Here is a 14,494-nt window from a genome sequence, read left to right as displayed (position 1 = left end):
AATAGAGGCTATAGAAAAAAAGGTGAAGGTGACTCAAACTTGAAGGAAACTTTAAGAGGGCATCATTGTTGCCTTGCTCCTACAGTGAGCAAGTTATTTATGCTTTTTGGCATTCCCATAGATACGCTGTGAAGGGAGGGGAGGGATCAAAGAGTGGGGTTTTGTGTTTGGTCTTTTTAATATGTAATAGAAAGAAAGGATAAAAAGATTACCGAATAAAGTAAAAGACAGTTAATCACGATTAACATGGTATAGCTGGCACAAGTATTTGGAAGAAAAAGAAGTGACTTGGACTGGTTAGGGCAGAATTTTAAACACAAGCCTTTAGGGGAAAGGCTGGTTGTGCGTGCCAAACCCTTCGAAGGCTGGCTCAGAGAGCTTTTTGTACCTATGGATTTAACATTAGATACTTTGGAGTAAGGCTCAGGTACATCTCCCGTACAACGGAGATAACCTGTCATGACGGGTCAGAGTTGTAAAGTAAATATTTGGTTGTCAGTTGACATGGAAACATGCAGTATGTGTAGTACAACATAACGCAACTCTTTCCAGGCAGAAAAAAGGCTGATGTCTGGGATTACAATCTCTGACACTTTTCTGATTTTTGTTTTTCCTAGTTATCTCTTTGGATCAATGAAAAGATGCTTACTGCCCAGGACATGTCTTACGATGAAGCCAGAAATCTGCATAGTAAATGGTTAAAACATCAAGCATTTATGGCAGAACTTGCATCCAACAAAGAATGGCTTGACAAAATTGAGAAGGTGAGTTAAAATGTTGGATGAGACTCCCATTTGGGTGGTGTGGCCATGGCAAGAAAATGAACCAGGTGGGAAATGAGCTCTTCTCTTCAGCACATTCTCCTGCATTTTTAAGTCCCATCTGATCCCATACAGAAGTTACCCTGCCAGAAGCAGGGCCTCTCCCACTAAACCAAATGCCAGCTTTAACCTGCTAGAAGGGAGAACAGCAGAAACCCAACCAGTTGTGGTTCAAAATGCTTGATTTGTCTTTTAGTGAGTACTAGTTGTTCGATTTGTTTCTCACCTGCTGCAGATGATGGGCTGTGAGCCTCCTGGGCAGAGTCCCACCTTCTTGATCACAGCATGTGTCCTGGACTGTGACAGAGACTGATGATTTACACAGAATTTAGAAATATTACGTATTTTCAGTTTCCTTGATTTTTCTTGTGTGACCAGGCACTATGGTAACTTAGTACATATCATCTTGGCACAGGGAGATTCTCTGCAGCATAACTGAACATGAAGGTGAAGTTCCCCACCGTGGCTTCCTTCTTTTCCTCAGACTTTTTATATTGGTCTAAAAGTATATTTATACTTTTAGATTCTTAATGGTTAAAGTGATGTGTTACCATCTTCGGGAGCCAAGTGCAGTGGAAGTCATAAGTCATTAGCATTTTCCCGTTGCCCCTGTTGAAAGTATTTCATCATGCAACAGTCACTTCTTGCTGCACTCTTTGGAAAGCCGTGTAGTGTACATAGACTAGGCCCTTGTCCATTTTATTAAGCCATAACCTTATGTGAATGAATAGGTGAATCACAGATTAAATATCGTAGGGTTGTTTCTCACATTGCCCTTTGTTCTCTAGCAAACTGTATTTATTGATGTTTTCCAGGAAGGAATGCAGCTCATTTCAGAAAAGCCTGAGACGGAAGCTGTGGTGAAGGAAAAACTCACTGGTTTACATAACATGTGGGAAGTCCTCGAGTCCACCACCCAGACCAAGGCCCAGCGGCTCTTTGATGCAAACAAGGCTGAACTTTTCACCCAGAGCTGTGCAGATCTGGACAAATGGCTGCACGGCCTGGAGAGTCAGATTCAGTCTGATGACTATGGCAAAGACCTTACCAGCGTCAACATCCTGCTTAAAAAGCAACAGGCAAGTGGGCGAGGCAGCCACATACTCGGGCCTCTTTCTGTTTCATTGCCATCGTCCTTATAGTCCTAACTCACCACTGTGTTCTCAACCACCTGCCTTCTCTGTGAGGGGTTTTAACCCAGCGTAGTGTTTGTCTTGACAGCGTCATGGGACATTTCCAGAATCAACTGGAAAGATACATATTAGTAGAAATACTGGGTGTCTGTGCATGGCAGTGCTTTTCTTTTTATTGTCATCATCTTAGTTGACGGATAGTATCACCATTTAATAGTTGAGTAAATATGCATTTCATTCAGTTCTGAGGTTTACACAGGGAAATCCTTTTCACATACTTTGCTGTATAACATCTAGTGGGTATGTATCAGTTATCTGAGTTGGTCAGGGTACTTTTTGGGTCATAAATTTTATTTATGTACTTGTTTTTTGGACGTCATGGTAGAGCATTCTAAAGGCGAATGAATTTACTTCACACTGGCAAGAAAACAGCTTCAGTGAGGTTGAGGAAAAGCAGGTTGGTGGCAGAAGCTTCCAGTGGCTTCCCTGGCTAGCTTTGGCTTGTGCAGCTGAGTCCCCAGCCCAACGGTTCTGCTTTGAACCAGTCAATATGGAAGTGTCTTTGCCGAGTGCTGAAGCCTGTTTCTTCAGAGTGATCCCCACCCTTCCCTTTGCTAACTGATGCAGTTATTTGGCTACACTATTATGCATTAAGGAGTTTTGCTACAGGTAGTTTTTACTCATGGCTGTTTACTTCCTTACCTAAGAAAGGAGCCCATTTGTTCCCAGAGGGGACCCCCCTGTTTCTCAACCGTTAGCGTATGGTATTCCCAGTGTGTCGTTCCCTGACTGAGACTCCTCTGCTTTCACTTTGGCTCATTCTCCTCATGTAGATAAGCAGTTAGTATGTTTTCACCTGCTGATCCAGTATTTAAGAAAAAGAATAATCAGCCTCCTGATTGAAGAAATTGAGAGATGATGATGACATTAGCTATTCCTTTTGCCTAAAAGAACTGGAACCTTAAGTTCCATTACCTTTTCCTGATGGTTAAATGGGTTTCCAGCATCGTTATGGCATCTGAACAAGCAGATGAAGACTGTCCTTTCCCCATAATTAATTCTTGTTTCTCTTGTCATTTGCCTTCTGAATTCCTGGATAAACTCGAGTGTTGTTCCTGAGTTTAAAAATCCTGGGAAGGGATTAATGATTGTTTCATAGATGTTAAGAATCCTTTCTTGGGCTCTCCATTATATAAATTAATAGTCAGTCTTCCATTTTGGCCAGTCCTCAAAACAAACATTTTATAGGACTGTGGACTGTGTGTGTTTTCCCTTGTCTCTGGTGTGACAGTTGGTCTGTTTTCTGTTCTCAGATGCTGGAGAACCAGATGGAGGTGCGGAAGAAGGAGATCGAGGAGCTCCAAAGCCAGGCCCAGGCCCTGAGTCAGGAGGGGAAGAGCACTGATGAGGTGGACAGCAAGCGCCTCACTGTGCAGACCAAGTTCATGGAACTGCTGGAGCCCTTGAATGAAAGAAAGCATAATCTGCTGGCCTCTAAAGAGATCCATCAGTTCAACAGGGATGTGGAGGATGAGATTGTAAGTAGACCATCACTATGCAAGGGGCTTTTCCATAAACTTCCTTACCTGTCCTGCCTTAATTAGGACATTCTTGCTTCTTTGTTAGACTCACTTTGGGCTGCATTGGTGAGTTGGGCTGTGAAAGCCCATGCTTTTATATATTCATACAAAATGCAACGCTACTGTTCTCTTTGACATTCTAAAGATGTTCTAGGCTTTTACTGCCCCTAGAATAGTAGTTTTAAAAATAAATTAAGGGTGAGGACTCGAGGGGATCCAGCAGCGAGGATGAAGTAAGCTTTGAAGGACTAGCCCTCACCTTGTACTGGGCAAGAAGGGCAGGCTCCTCGGGCAGGCCCTTCCCAGTGGGATCGAATACGCCTTCTCTCTCAAGCTGGCCTCCCTGCTAATCTTCTATTGCACTTTTGTTTGCATCAAGTATTTGTTCTTTTTGAGTGGTCCTGACCACCTAAATTTGTAATTTTTTCCAGTTGTGGGTTGGAGAGAGGATGCCTTTGGCAACTTCCACAGATCATGGCCACAACCTCCAGACTGTGCAGCTGTTAATAAAGAAAAATCAGGTAAGCATTTCTGCTTGGGCTAGCTCAGTCTGATAAATAATTGCTCCAAATTACAGAGCAGAGAATGTGTGAGAGCTTTGAAGGTTCACTATTTCCCCTTGGCCCTCATGAAACAGCCTGCCATTGCGGCTCAGCAAGCCTTTTTTGTGTGTTCCCCGTTCCCACAGACCCTCCAGAAAGAAATCCAGGGGCACCAGCCTCGCATTGATGACATCTTTGAGCGGAGCCAAAACATTGTCACCGACAGCAGCAGCCTCAACGCCGAAGCCATTCGACGGAGGCTCGCTGACCTCAAGGAGCTATGGGGTCTCCTCATTGAGGAGACTGAGAAGCGCCACAGGCGGCTTGAGGAGGCTCACAGGGCCCAGCAGTACTACTTTGATGCAGCTGAGGCTGAGGCGTGGATGAGCGAGCAAGAGCTGTACATGATGTCTGAGGAGAAGGCCAAGGTGAGAGACATTTCCAGCTTTGCCCTAAGAGCCTCCAACTCAGACCCCGAGCTTGTTTTCTGCCGGTGGCTGTGTCTTTGTGAAACATTTCATTGTTGCCTTCAAGTGTCACAGGTGGGAGGGCACCACATGCATTAAGGTGGCTGGAATCTGGCTATTTCCCCTTGACACAGAATCTTCTTGTGTGAGTCCTGACATGTCATTAAGACTGAGTTTCTCTTCTCGTTTTTTCCTTCTTCTTTTTTTTTTTTTTAATAGATATTTGCTAGAGTCCTTTTTCCTCTCTTTAATTAATAGAATTACCTAAACTTTACAAGATGCTTTTGAGACAATTTGAAAGTTTTTAGAGTTCCAAGATGCAGTCATCTACACAGGTGTTAGACTGTGAGGAGTCTCAGCCAGCCAGGATACACTTGGTTTCCTGGGCTTTACCCTGTACCTCAGAGGGGTCTCACTCATTCTGTATGATCCTCGTGTTCGTCTTTCACAGAGGCCTCCCACGTGCATACAGTCCAGTTCATATTGATGCTCCTTATGGTTTTGTTCTTTCTGATGATTCTTCCTTCCACCCATGATGCCGTCAGCTGGTCTTGCCTTAAGGTGGTGTCAGTCAGAGGGGGCGACTGTGGTTGTGACCCCATCTTTGCAGGATGAGCAGAGCGCCGTCTCCATGTTGAAGAAGCACCAGATTCTGGAACAAGCTGTGGAGGACTATGCAGAGACTGTGCATCAGCTCTCTAAGACCAGCCGGGCCCTGGTGGCTGACAGCCATCCGGAAAGGTGAGTACTGTTTTATCAAGAGACTGGCCTATTGGTTCCTCCCAGGGAGGGTCTCTTATTCTGTCCCAGTGCCAAAGGAAATGGATGACAGCATTGAGTAACTGGTGATGTAGGTCTTTGGGAAGCATTTTTAAAATAGACCCAACAGGTCTGTGCTGAATGGGAAGGGTGAACTATTACATTAGGAAATTGCTCTTGTGGTTTAAATATCTCTTGTGAGCCTAGGCCCTTTTGAAAAATTATTGGTGCCATGAGGCAAAACTACAAATTGATTTGCATAGATACAAGTTATCAAAACCTACCCTTGGGTTGAAAGTCATCCAGTTTAGGAAAATGATGATGAGTTTGAGCAGGAGCAGTGAACAAGAATGCACAGACCTGTAAAATAATTGAGCTCCCACAAAGAGCAGGATGATACCGCTTCCTCACTCTTGCATGTCAAGTCCTTCAAGCACGTTGGGAATTACAGAAGATATGTGTGTGGTACTTGCCAATTTTATACCATGTTCACAGGTTGACTTCAGTGGCAGTTATCTTAGGCTTGCTATGTAACTACCTTCATAACTCAGGAAGAGAATCGGCTTTGTGTGGTAACTAAGGCAGGTTGAAGATGCAGTCAGTGGTGGCTGTGTTGGTGTAGGGGGTCCTTCATGTATTCATGATAGAAGTCCCAGGAAAGTGGCCTTCCTAGTCTCTAGGGACCGGCATCAAGAAGTCCTTGTCTCTTTGATTTCCTGTTACAAGACAGTCATTGGGTGGGGGGAGGGGGGGCAGGGAGCTGGAGGGAGGGGGATGCAGTACTCCCAGGACCCACTTGACAGGAGTGGCAGGGGAGAGAATACACCCCAGAGAAGGTGGAGGTGTGTGCCAGACAGGGTTATCTTTTGTCCCTTAAGTAGCATGGTTCTTGAGAGGGGAAGATAGCTCCTGGATTTTTCATTAACTTGTACACGTCAAAGGAAATCCTGACTTAACAGAGCCAGCAGTGCAGAGAGTTAGGGTTTCTCCTCCTCGCCACCTCCCCCCATCATCACAGGATGGCCATCAGCCTTAATTACTGGGGTTTTTTTTATGTGTTGGCTCTTCATTACTCGTCAAATTTCAGAGTTTTATTTTTTAGGCCAAATAGGTGAATCGGAAGTTTCCTTTGAGAAATTTTATGTAAGATGTTTTCTTGGCATTTTCCCTTCACTTGTTTTCTCCCTGAAGAAAATTTGACATTTAAGGTCCTTTACCTGTTGACCCTCCCACCCCCGTTTCCAGTGAGCGCATCAGCATGCGGCAGTCCAAAGTGGACAAGCTGTACGCGGGTCTGAAAGACCTGGCCGAAGAGCGGAGGGGCAAGCTGGACGAGAGGCACAGGCTCTTCCAGCTCAACCGGGAGGTGGACGACCTGGAGCAGTGGATCGCTGAGAGGGAGGTGGTCGCAGGGTCGCATGAGTTGGGGCAGGACTACGAGCATGTCACGGCAAGTACCCTGGGCAGAGCAGGGGTGGCCATGCAGGGTGCACTGGGCAGGGGTGCTTGCTTGACTCCTTATCTGTGAGCACATTGGACACCCTGGACTCAGATCAGAGGTCACGGGGTTTAGTTCCAGCTCGGCTTTTTATTGCCAGGCAAACTCTGACTTAGCTTGTCTGACCTCTCCATGCCTTTCTCCAGTAGTGAAAGGAGATGGAGCCAGGGCCTTGCTCTGCAACAGAGGGCAAGAAGGAAGCCTGATTTGAGTTTTAGAGCTAAGACCTGTGACATCACGCATATCGTTTCTTTCCAAAGGACATTCATGTGATCAAGAAATAAAATGTTCATAGTAGTCTTACCGATTTTCTTCGTGCTTATTCCTGTTTCAGATGTTACAAGAACGATTCCGGGAATTTGCCAGAGACACAGGGAACATTGGACAGGAGCGTGTGGACACAGTCAATCACATGGCAGATGAGCTCATCAACTCTGGTCATTCGGATGCCGCCACCATCGCCGAGTGGAAGGATGGGCTCAACGAAGCCTGGGCTGACCTCCTGGAGCTCATCGACACGAGAACACAGATTCTCGCCGCCTCTTATGAACTGCACAAGTTTTACCATGATGCCAAGGAGATCTTTGGGCGCATACAGGACAAACACAAGAAACTCCCCGAGGAGCTTGGGAGAGATCAGAACACAGTGGAGACCTTACAGAGAATGCACACCACGTTTGAGCATGACATCCAGGCTCTGGGCACTCAGGTGGGTTAGGGAGATGCCCATGGGTGGTGGGGAGCATCTTTGTGCATCACTGAGGATCTCTCTCCATTCCTTGGCTCCTCAAAACATGCGTCAAAGAATTGCCCAAATTAAACACACACACCTCTACACACACATTGTTATAATGCTCCATTTAGGAGAATTCAGTCCATAAAATTCTCAGTTTGACACATGTACAGACATCATTAAGTGAATATCCCCACAATTAAAATAAACAAACCAGATGCGCCTGCAAACATTTGCAAGTTATAGACCTTCTCAGCAAGAATTAGTACTATGTTAGTGTATTCACCCAGAATAATTTCTAAAATAATATCTTATTATTTTCCATCCATCAGGGTCTGAGTTATATGTCTGGAAAGAGGGAAAACAAGAGTCTAATGCTTTAATATGCCTGGTCTCCCCACTGCCCCTGTCTGAAATGCCTAACACAAAGACTTTCTTTAAAAGATGTTTGACAAAGTGGTAACAGTATAGCATAAGAACTTATAGTATAATCATGCTTTAGTTCCCTCTCTAATCTCTGCACAGTGTCTTGTTCAGTCTTCTGACTTTCAGATGAAAAATAAATTGTATCTTTTTCTCCTAAACTTCATAGTTCTAAAAAAGAAGGCAGTTCTATTAAAGATACCAGCCTAGAGTAGATTAGGAGTTTTGTTCTTGTCTGTTAGGAGCACGTTGGTAATCCAGGGCATGGATCGGCTAACTTCTTCCATAGAAGCGCAGATGGTAAATATTTTCAGCTTTGTGGGATGCATGGTCCCTGTTGCAAATACTCAGCGTGGCTATTGTAGCATAGGCTGCTCTAGACAATACGAAAATGAAGGAGCATGACTGCGTACCAGTGAATCTTTATTTCTGAAAACACATGGTCAAGATTTGACTATGGGCTTGACCCCTATCCAGTGCCATTGTCCTTACCATTCTTTGGTCTGCTTTGGGGTTTTGTCTGGAGGAACCACCTTTACCACCATTGTCTTCTCACCTACTAGAAACAGATCACAGTTGGGGTTGTGCATGGGGCTCCATGTATATTAAGTGACTTTAGCTTTTCCACCAAGGAGATAGAACGTATTGAGGAAATATTTGAAAATAAGTACATGGAGTGGCCGAGGGTCTGTATGAAGCAGAATTTAGGAGGGTCTACCATGTACCTTAAGCATTTCCAATCTTTCCTTCAGAGCTGGAGGACTCCCCAGCTCTGTGACAACTTGTCAGCTTCACATTCAGAGGCTTTCATTGCACATGAGGTCCTGGAGCACCACGTGAATGAATGAGGATCCATAACAATGCAGTCTCACCTGTGTTTGGAGTAAGGCCCCCGTAGAGGGGCAGATGCCAGTTTGAACCGGGCCTGCTGCTCTGTATCACTGCAAGTTTAATTTACCTCTCTAGGCTTCCGTTCCCTAATGCTTTGAGGATTGAGATGTTGTTTGCAAAAGATACGTCCCTGTGAGAGCTCTGTAAGTGTTCTCTGGGAGAACCTCTGAGATCCCTAGAGGCAGAGCTAGAACACATCTTACCAACAGGAGGTCTTTCCTCTGTACCTGTAAAAATCACTTAGTTTTAGAACTTCAGCAGACCCCAGAGATGATGGAGTTGCTCTCTTATTTTCTTCATTAAATCCCTTCACCTTGGGGCGCCTGGGTGGCTCAGTCGGTTAAGCGTCCGACTTCGGCTCAGGTCATGATCTCACGGTCCATGGGTTCGAGCCCCACGTTGGGCTCTGTGCTGACAGCTCAGAGCCTGGAGCCTGTTTCAGATTCTGTGTCTCCTTCTCTCTGTGACCCTCCCCCGTTCATGCTCTGTCTCTCTCTGTCTCAAAAATAAATAAACGTTAAAAAAAAAAAAATTTAGAAAAAATAAATAAATCCCTTCACCTTGTGAGACTCAGACTGATGAGGGTGCCCATCTCATCTTGAGGGTGGACAGGAGTTCACTCCCTTGAGTCTTGAGAGTCTCCACCTCACGATACCTGCTGGATGAGGCCATTTGCATTTCTAATAGTATGCATGCCCCTTCTGCAAATGTCCACCTAATCCAGTTTACTGTAACAGAATCAGAATAGAGGGAAGGCACTTGGTGCAGGCTCCCAGAAGCCATTGGTGTTTCTTTCCTGGCCCTTTAACCCTCACACCGGCCCACTCCATTCTGCACTGGAGCCCTAGGACATTTGCATGCAGTGGTGGTCTTCAGTGACTTCTTAAAGCAGTGGTTCATTTGTGTGGGAATTTTCACTTTTGCTATCCCTCCTCCACCTTGTTTTTTGTTCGCTTGGTTGGTTTTGGATTGTTTTGTTTTAAAACAACCAGAGGCACAGGAAAAGATTTTGGGTTTTTGTTTGGGCTTTTTTAACTGTAGGGAAAGGTTTGGTTGGTCATATAGGAAATTAGCTTTTCAATAATTTCTTAGGAACTTGCTCATTGTAATTTGAATTATACCTGAGCCATAATTGTAGATTTGCAGAAGTCAGGATATGAAAATCAGATCATCATGAAAAACAAACTTCACTGAATCTTTTGTAGAAATTTGTTTTCCTTAACCTCCCACCACCTAAAGTCCTTTTGTGTGGTCCGGGTCAGTATCTTCCCCCCTGAAAGCCCCAGTGTTGTCCATCCCTGCTCCTTTTCTCCCCACATACATCCCCAGGTGATACTTATCGGCATACTCCCCCAACAGACCTCTAAAGGCTCCTGCAGTCCTGGATGACAGTTGTTTGCGAACTTTGATTACATAGCCTCAGTAAATAAAGATTGAATGTCTATTCCCCCATATGTATGTATTTTTAATTAGATGTTTTATGCAGTACAGCACTAATGTGTAAGAGAAAAATCTACTTTCTCTTGTAAAGGCCTGTCTTCATTCCATTCCCTCCTCAAAAGAAGGTGAAAGCTGATCCTTGTTCTCCCCCTTTATCACATAGAAAGTAGATATTAGGTGCACTGTCTGCACTTGGCTTTTTTGATAGAGCCATCATTCTGGAACACTTTTCATGTGTATGTAGGGCCTTTACTCATTCTTTTTCATGACTCTGGAAGAGCCTTATTAATGCAACCGGATTCTCACTGATGAACATTTATTTTCAGTCTTAGGGTTTTGCAGACACTACTACAATGAATGATGTATATTTCATTTCCTAAATGTGCATAACTCTATCCAGGATAAATTCCCCAAAGTGGACTCATATATCAGAAGGTACCTATGTTTGTAATTTTGATACATACTGCCCATGCCTTCTGCAGGAGCTGTAGACCATTGTCCTATCATTCGTGAATCAGCTCACTGGCAGAGACATCATCAGACTTGAATTTTTGCCAACTAATAGATGACAAATTCTAGTATCTCCATGGAACATCTTTTCCTAATACCCATTTACATTTCTTGTTCTGCAAAGTTTTTATTGAAATATGGCTGGTGAAAATTTCACCTTCTTAGACATCATCAGTCAGCTTTTTTTTTTTTTTTTTTTTTTTTTTTTTTAAATTAATTAATTTTGAGAGGGAGAGAGTGTGAGCAGGATAGGGGCAAAGAGAAAGGGAGAGATAGAATCCCAAGCAGGCTCCACTCTGTCAGTACAGAGCCCAGTGTGGCTTGATCTCACAAACTGTGAGATCATGGCCTGAGCCAAAATCAAGAATCAGATTCTTAGCCCACTGAGCCACCCAGGTGCCCCTGCATCAGTCAATTTTTTGAGCTATGTTAGATTCTGTATTTTTGTTTTTCAAGTTGAACTGTCACATGTGAGCACTCTTACAGATAATTCATACGTTGTTTTCATGAGCAACATCACATAATAATGGAAAACTTGTTTTCAAAGTGAATTCTTCATGGCAGTTCCTGTTTCATGATAAAAGTACCATCTGTACGCTGCAGGAACAGATTACATGCTAATTTTTTTTTTTTTTTTTTTACTATATTTGAGTATGTACCTTGTGCTTTCTGTACTGTCTTTACATCCCAGCCTACCTCCAGTAGACCTAACCAAGGTGTCCTGCCCAGAGACAGTCCTGTAGTATTTCACTGTCTCACCGTTTACACTGAACTCAATAATCTAGTTCAGTACATTTATAGTGAACTTGATTTTTCCAATGTGGGTGAAATTGTGAGCCTGTTGGGATGCAGGAGCCCTGTTTTGACTTGGTGGTCCCATTAGTGGGCAGGCAGAACAGCATGTGGTGTGCATGAAGGGAGCGGTGGGGCAGTGGAGAGAAGGCCCACCTGTCTGATCTGGCTCATTCCCCACTGTGGCTTTGCAGGTCAGGCAGCTGCAGGAGGATGCGGCCCGTCTACAGGCAGCCTACGCGGGTGACAAGGCTGACGACATCCAGAAGCGGGAGAATGAGGTCCTGGAAGCCTGGAAGGCCCTGCTGGATGCCTGTGAGGGCCGCAGGGTGCGGCTGGTGGACACGGGGGACAAGTTCCGCTTCTTCAGCATGGTACGAGACCTCATGCTGTGGATGGAAGATGTCATCCGGCAGATTGAAGCCCAGGAGAAGCCAAGGTAACCTTCGTGGCCTCCTGGGTGGGAGGAGATCTGGCTTCCTGACCCCAGGTGATTTCGAGAGAGATCTTCTCGGGAGAACCAGGGACCTCTGTGGAGAGCTTCAAGGCCAGAACAGGATTGGTGGCAGTTTGGGACAGCTTCCATTGCTTTAGCTGTCTCTAGCACACAGTTGCCAGGGAAACAGGGCACAGTATTTTCAAGCCCTCTATATGTCCCCATCCCCATGCTCCACACTCACTGCTGCCTTCCTGCTCTCTCTGGGCCTCATGCTTCAAGCAGCCATATGCCTTGGGCATGACTAGCTCTACTTCATCATTGGAATGAGATGGCTTTTTTTTGAGTTCTTTTTCTGTATCTGTTAGATTAAAAACCACTCTATCCCTTTTCATACATGTTAACAAAAGATGTCTCTTATTCCTTACCATCGCTTAAATGGCATCTTGAGATGATTATTTAATATTTGTTTGGGATCTTCTCTTTGGCCATGTTTGATGCAAAGCAGTGAAGAGAAGCTAATAGATGAACAGGCAGGTACATACACAACTCCAGTTGACCCCTGCCAGCCCCACCCCCCAGTGTAATAGAGAAGAAATATTCTTATTACTGTATATATATATATATATATATATATATATATAAAAGCAGCTGTATTTCCCAGATCAGGACTTTAGGTTTTGATCCATGAGAAGTTCTCACAGCTCTACAGTTGTTGATTTCTAAGCTGGTTCCAGCTCTGGGTGCCTCTTTATGTCTCTGAATTAGGAGAGGATATATCTGCTGCTCTGAACATGTCCTGAACCTTTGGCACTAACCCATTAGGGTACAAAAGTTTGAACAGAAATCCAGTGGTTTTCCTGGCACCTGCCTGGAAACCTTTTTGAATTACTCAGGTGCTCACACACACACAGATGAGAGAAACCTTATTCTAAATGGTTAGGTTTTATCACTGGCCCTGAATTAATCCATTATTATGCTTTAACTGCAGTGACCCAGCCTAAGCTCAGACTGTAAATCAGACCTGAAAGTCATATTGTACCATTGTATATTGTGCTAGTGAACAGTTCCTTGAAATTGATGACGTATTTTGAAACCTGCACATTTGGAAAACTTGATCTCCTAAAGGAGGTATTATTTGTCTAATTTTAGGGATGTATCATCTGTTGAACTATTAATGAATAATCATCAAGGTATCAAAGCCGAAATCGATGCTCGTAATGACAGCTTTACAACTTGCATTGAACTTGGGAAATCCCTACTGGCAAGGAAGCACTATGCATCTGAGGAGGTAGGATGGCTGTTTGCTTTAGGGCCCTGGGGTGAGTGCAGCTGGTGTTAAGACATGAGATAACTATCTTTTGTGAGTGTGTATGTATGTGTATATGCATGTACACACACACAGAGAAATATATATGTGCATTCATACATAGATATGCTTACATGTATTTCAAGCTTCCTTGCTGCTCTCCTGTGTGTGTGGTATAGTTACACAAGAAGACTCTAGGCCCAGAGCCAATGAGCCTGGCACAGAAGACAATTTCTGAGGGCCCCAGGTTGGAGTTCCATCCTCTGTCACTTCCTCCATCAGTACTCAGCCTGGGTGCCACTCCTTATCTGTCACATGTCCTCTAGGTCAGCTTGCTATTAGTGGAAGGTTGCTAATTCCAGTTAGAATGATGGTAATACAGGGGTAAATGATGAGTCAGCATGTGTGACACACTTGATGAAAGGTTAGGTTGTTCTCTCAAAGAAGTCAGGGCTTTGCACCTCTCACTGTCCCCCTCTTCCTGAGTGTGTTTACCCTCCGGAGCTCCGGAATCTGGAGAGGGCTCAGTGCATTGTTGGCCTCCTCATGATAGCAGCTTTGGGTGGAGCCCAGCCTTCGTCTCAGTCCCTTCTGGAAGGCACATTGTCATGTTTTTCTCTCCAGTACACAAATTAACTGAGTAGTCCTTAGATACTCCCTGGCTTAGTAGTGGTCTCTACAGAAAATGTATTTTCTTCTTTGAAGTGGCCCATCAAGGGGAGGTTAGGAGGATGTGGTACAATCTGTTAAGCTGTCCCTGTTGTCCTTCTTTTCTCAAGATCAAGGAAAAGCTATTGCAGTTGACGGAAAAGAGAAAAGAAATGATTGACAAGTGGGAAGACCGATGGGAATGGTTAAGACTGAGTAAGGACATACTTAATTTTTCCATTCTTTTTGGGTGTCCATTGAAAGCATGCAAGTTTAGTTTCCTGTTTTAATTGATTTGATGTGATGTTATCACTTAATGATTTCTGGAGTTCTAAATACTTCTTCTTTAATGCCTTATTTCACCATTTCATGCTAAATATTTTTAAGTAGTTCCCTGTTCCCTGGGGTGTATTTATTACTGTTTATCCCATGATTGATCTCAGTGTTGTAAATGGGATTTGGGTGTTCTTTAGGAACAGACTGGAAATGACAACTCAGTATCCCTCTAGAAG

The 14,494-nt window shown here is 44.2% G+C and overlaps 1 protein-coding gene across 3 annotated transcripts in view; it reads left to right on the top strand.

Annotated features, from left to right (window-relative positions):
- Positions 1–14,494, top strand: part of SPTBN1 (spectrin beta, non-erythrocytic 1) — a 199,817-nt gene that overhangs the window by 167,039 nt on the left and 18,284 nt on the right. For all 3 annotated transcript variants that reach the window (XM_058684092.1, XM_058684093.1, XM_058684094.1), the window contains 11 exons: positions 618–764; positions 1,637–1,900; positions 3,268–3,492; positions 3,966–4,055; positions 4,223–4,504; positions 5,154–5,284; positions 6,548–6,752; positions 7,135–7,509; positions 11,784–12,028; positions 13,178–13,316; positions 14,114–14,198. In XM_058684092.1, the coding sequence (XP_058540075.1) occupies positions 618–764; positions 1,637–1,900; positions 3,268–3,492; positions 3,966–4,055; positions 4,223–4,504; positions 5,154–5,284; positions 6,548–6,752; positions 7,135–7,509; positions 11,784–12,028; positions 13,178–13,316; positions 14,114–14,198 (2,188 nt within the window). The remainder of the gene's footprint in view (positions 1–617; positions 765–1,636; positions 1,901–3,267; positions 3,493–3,965; positions 4,056–4,222; positions 4,505–5,153; positions 5,285–6,547; positions 6,753–7,134; positions 7,510–11,783; positions 12,029–13,177; positions 13,317–14,113; positions 14,199–14,494) is intronic.

The sequence above is a fragment of the Neofelis nebulosa genome, chromosome 9 (assembly GCF_028018385.1).
Source record: "Neofelis nebulosa isolate mNeoNeb1 chromosome 9, mNeoNeb1.pri, whole genome shotgun sequence".
NCBI lineage: Eukaryota > Metazoa > Chordata > Mammalia > Carnivora > Felidae > Neofelis > Neofelis nebulosa.
Note: the sequence above shows the minus strand (reverse complement) of the source record. Positions and strands in the feature narration are given on the sequence as shown.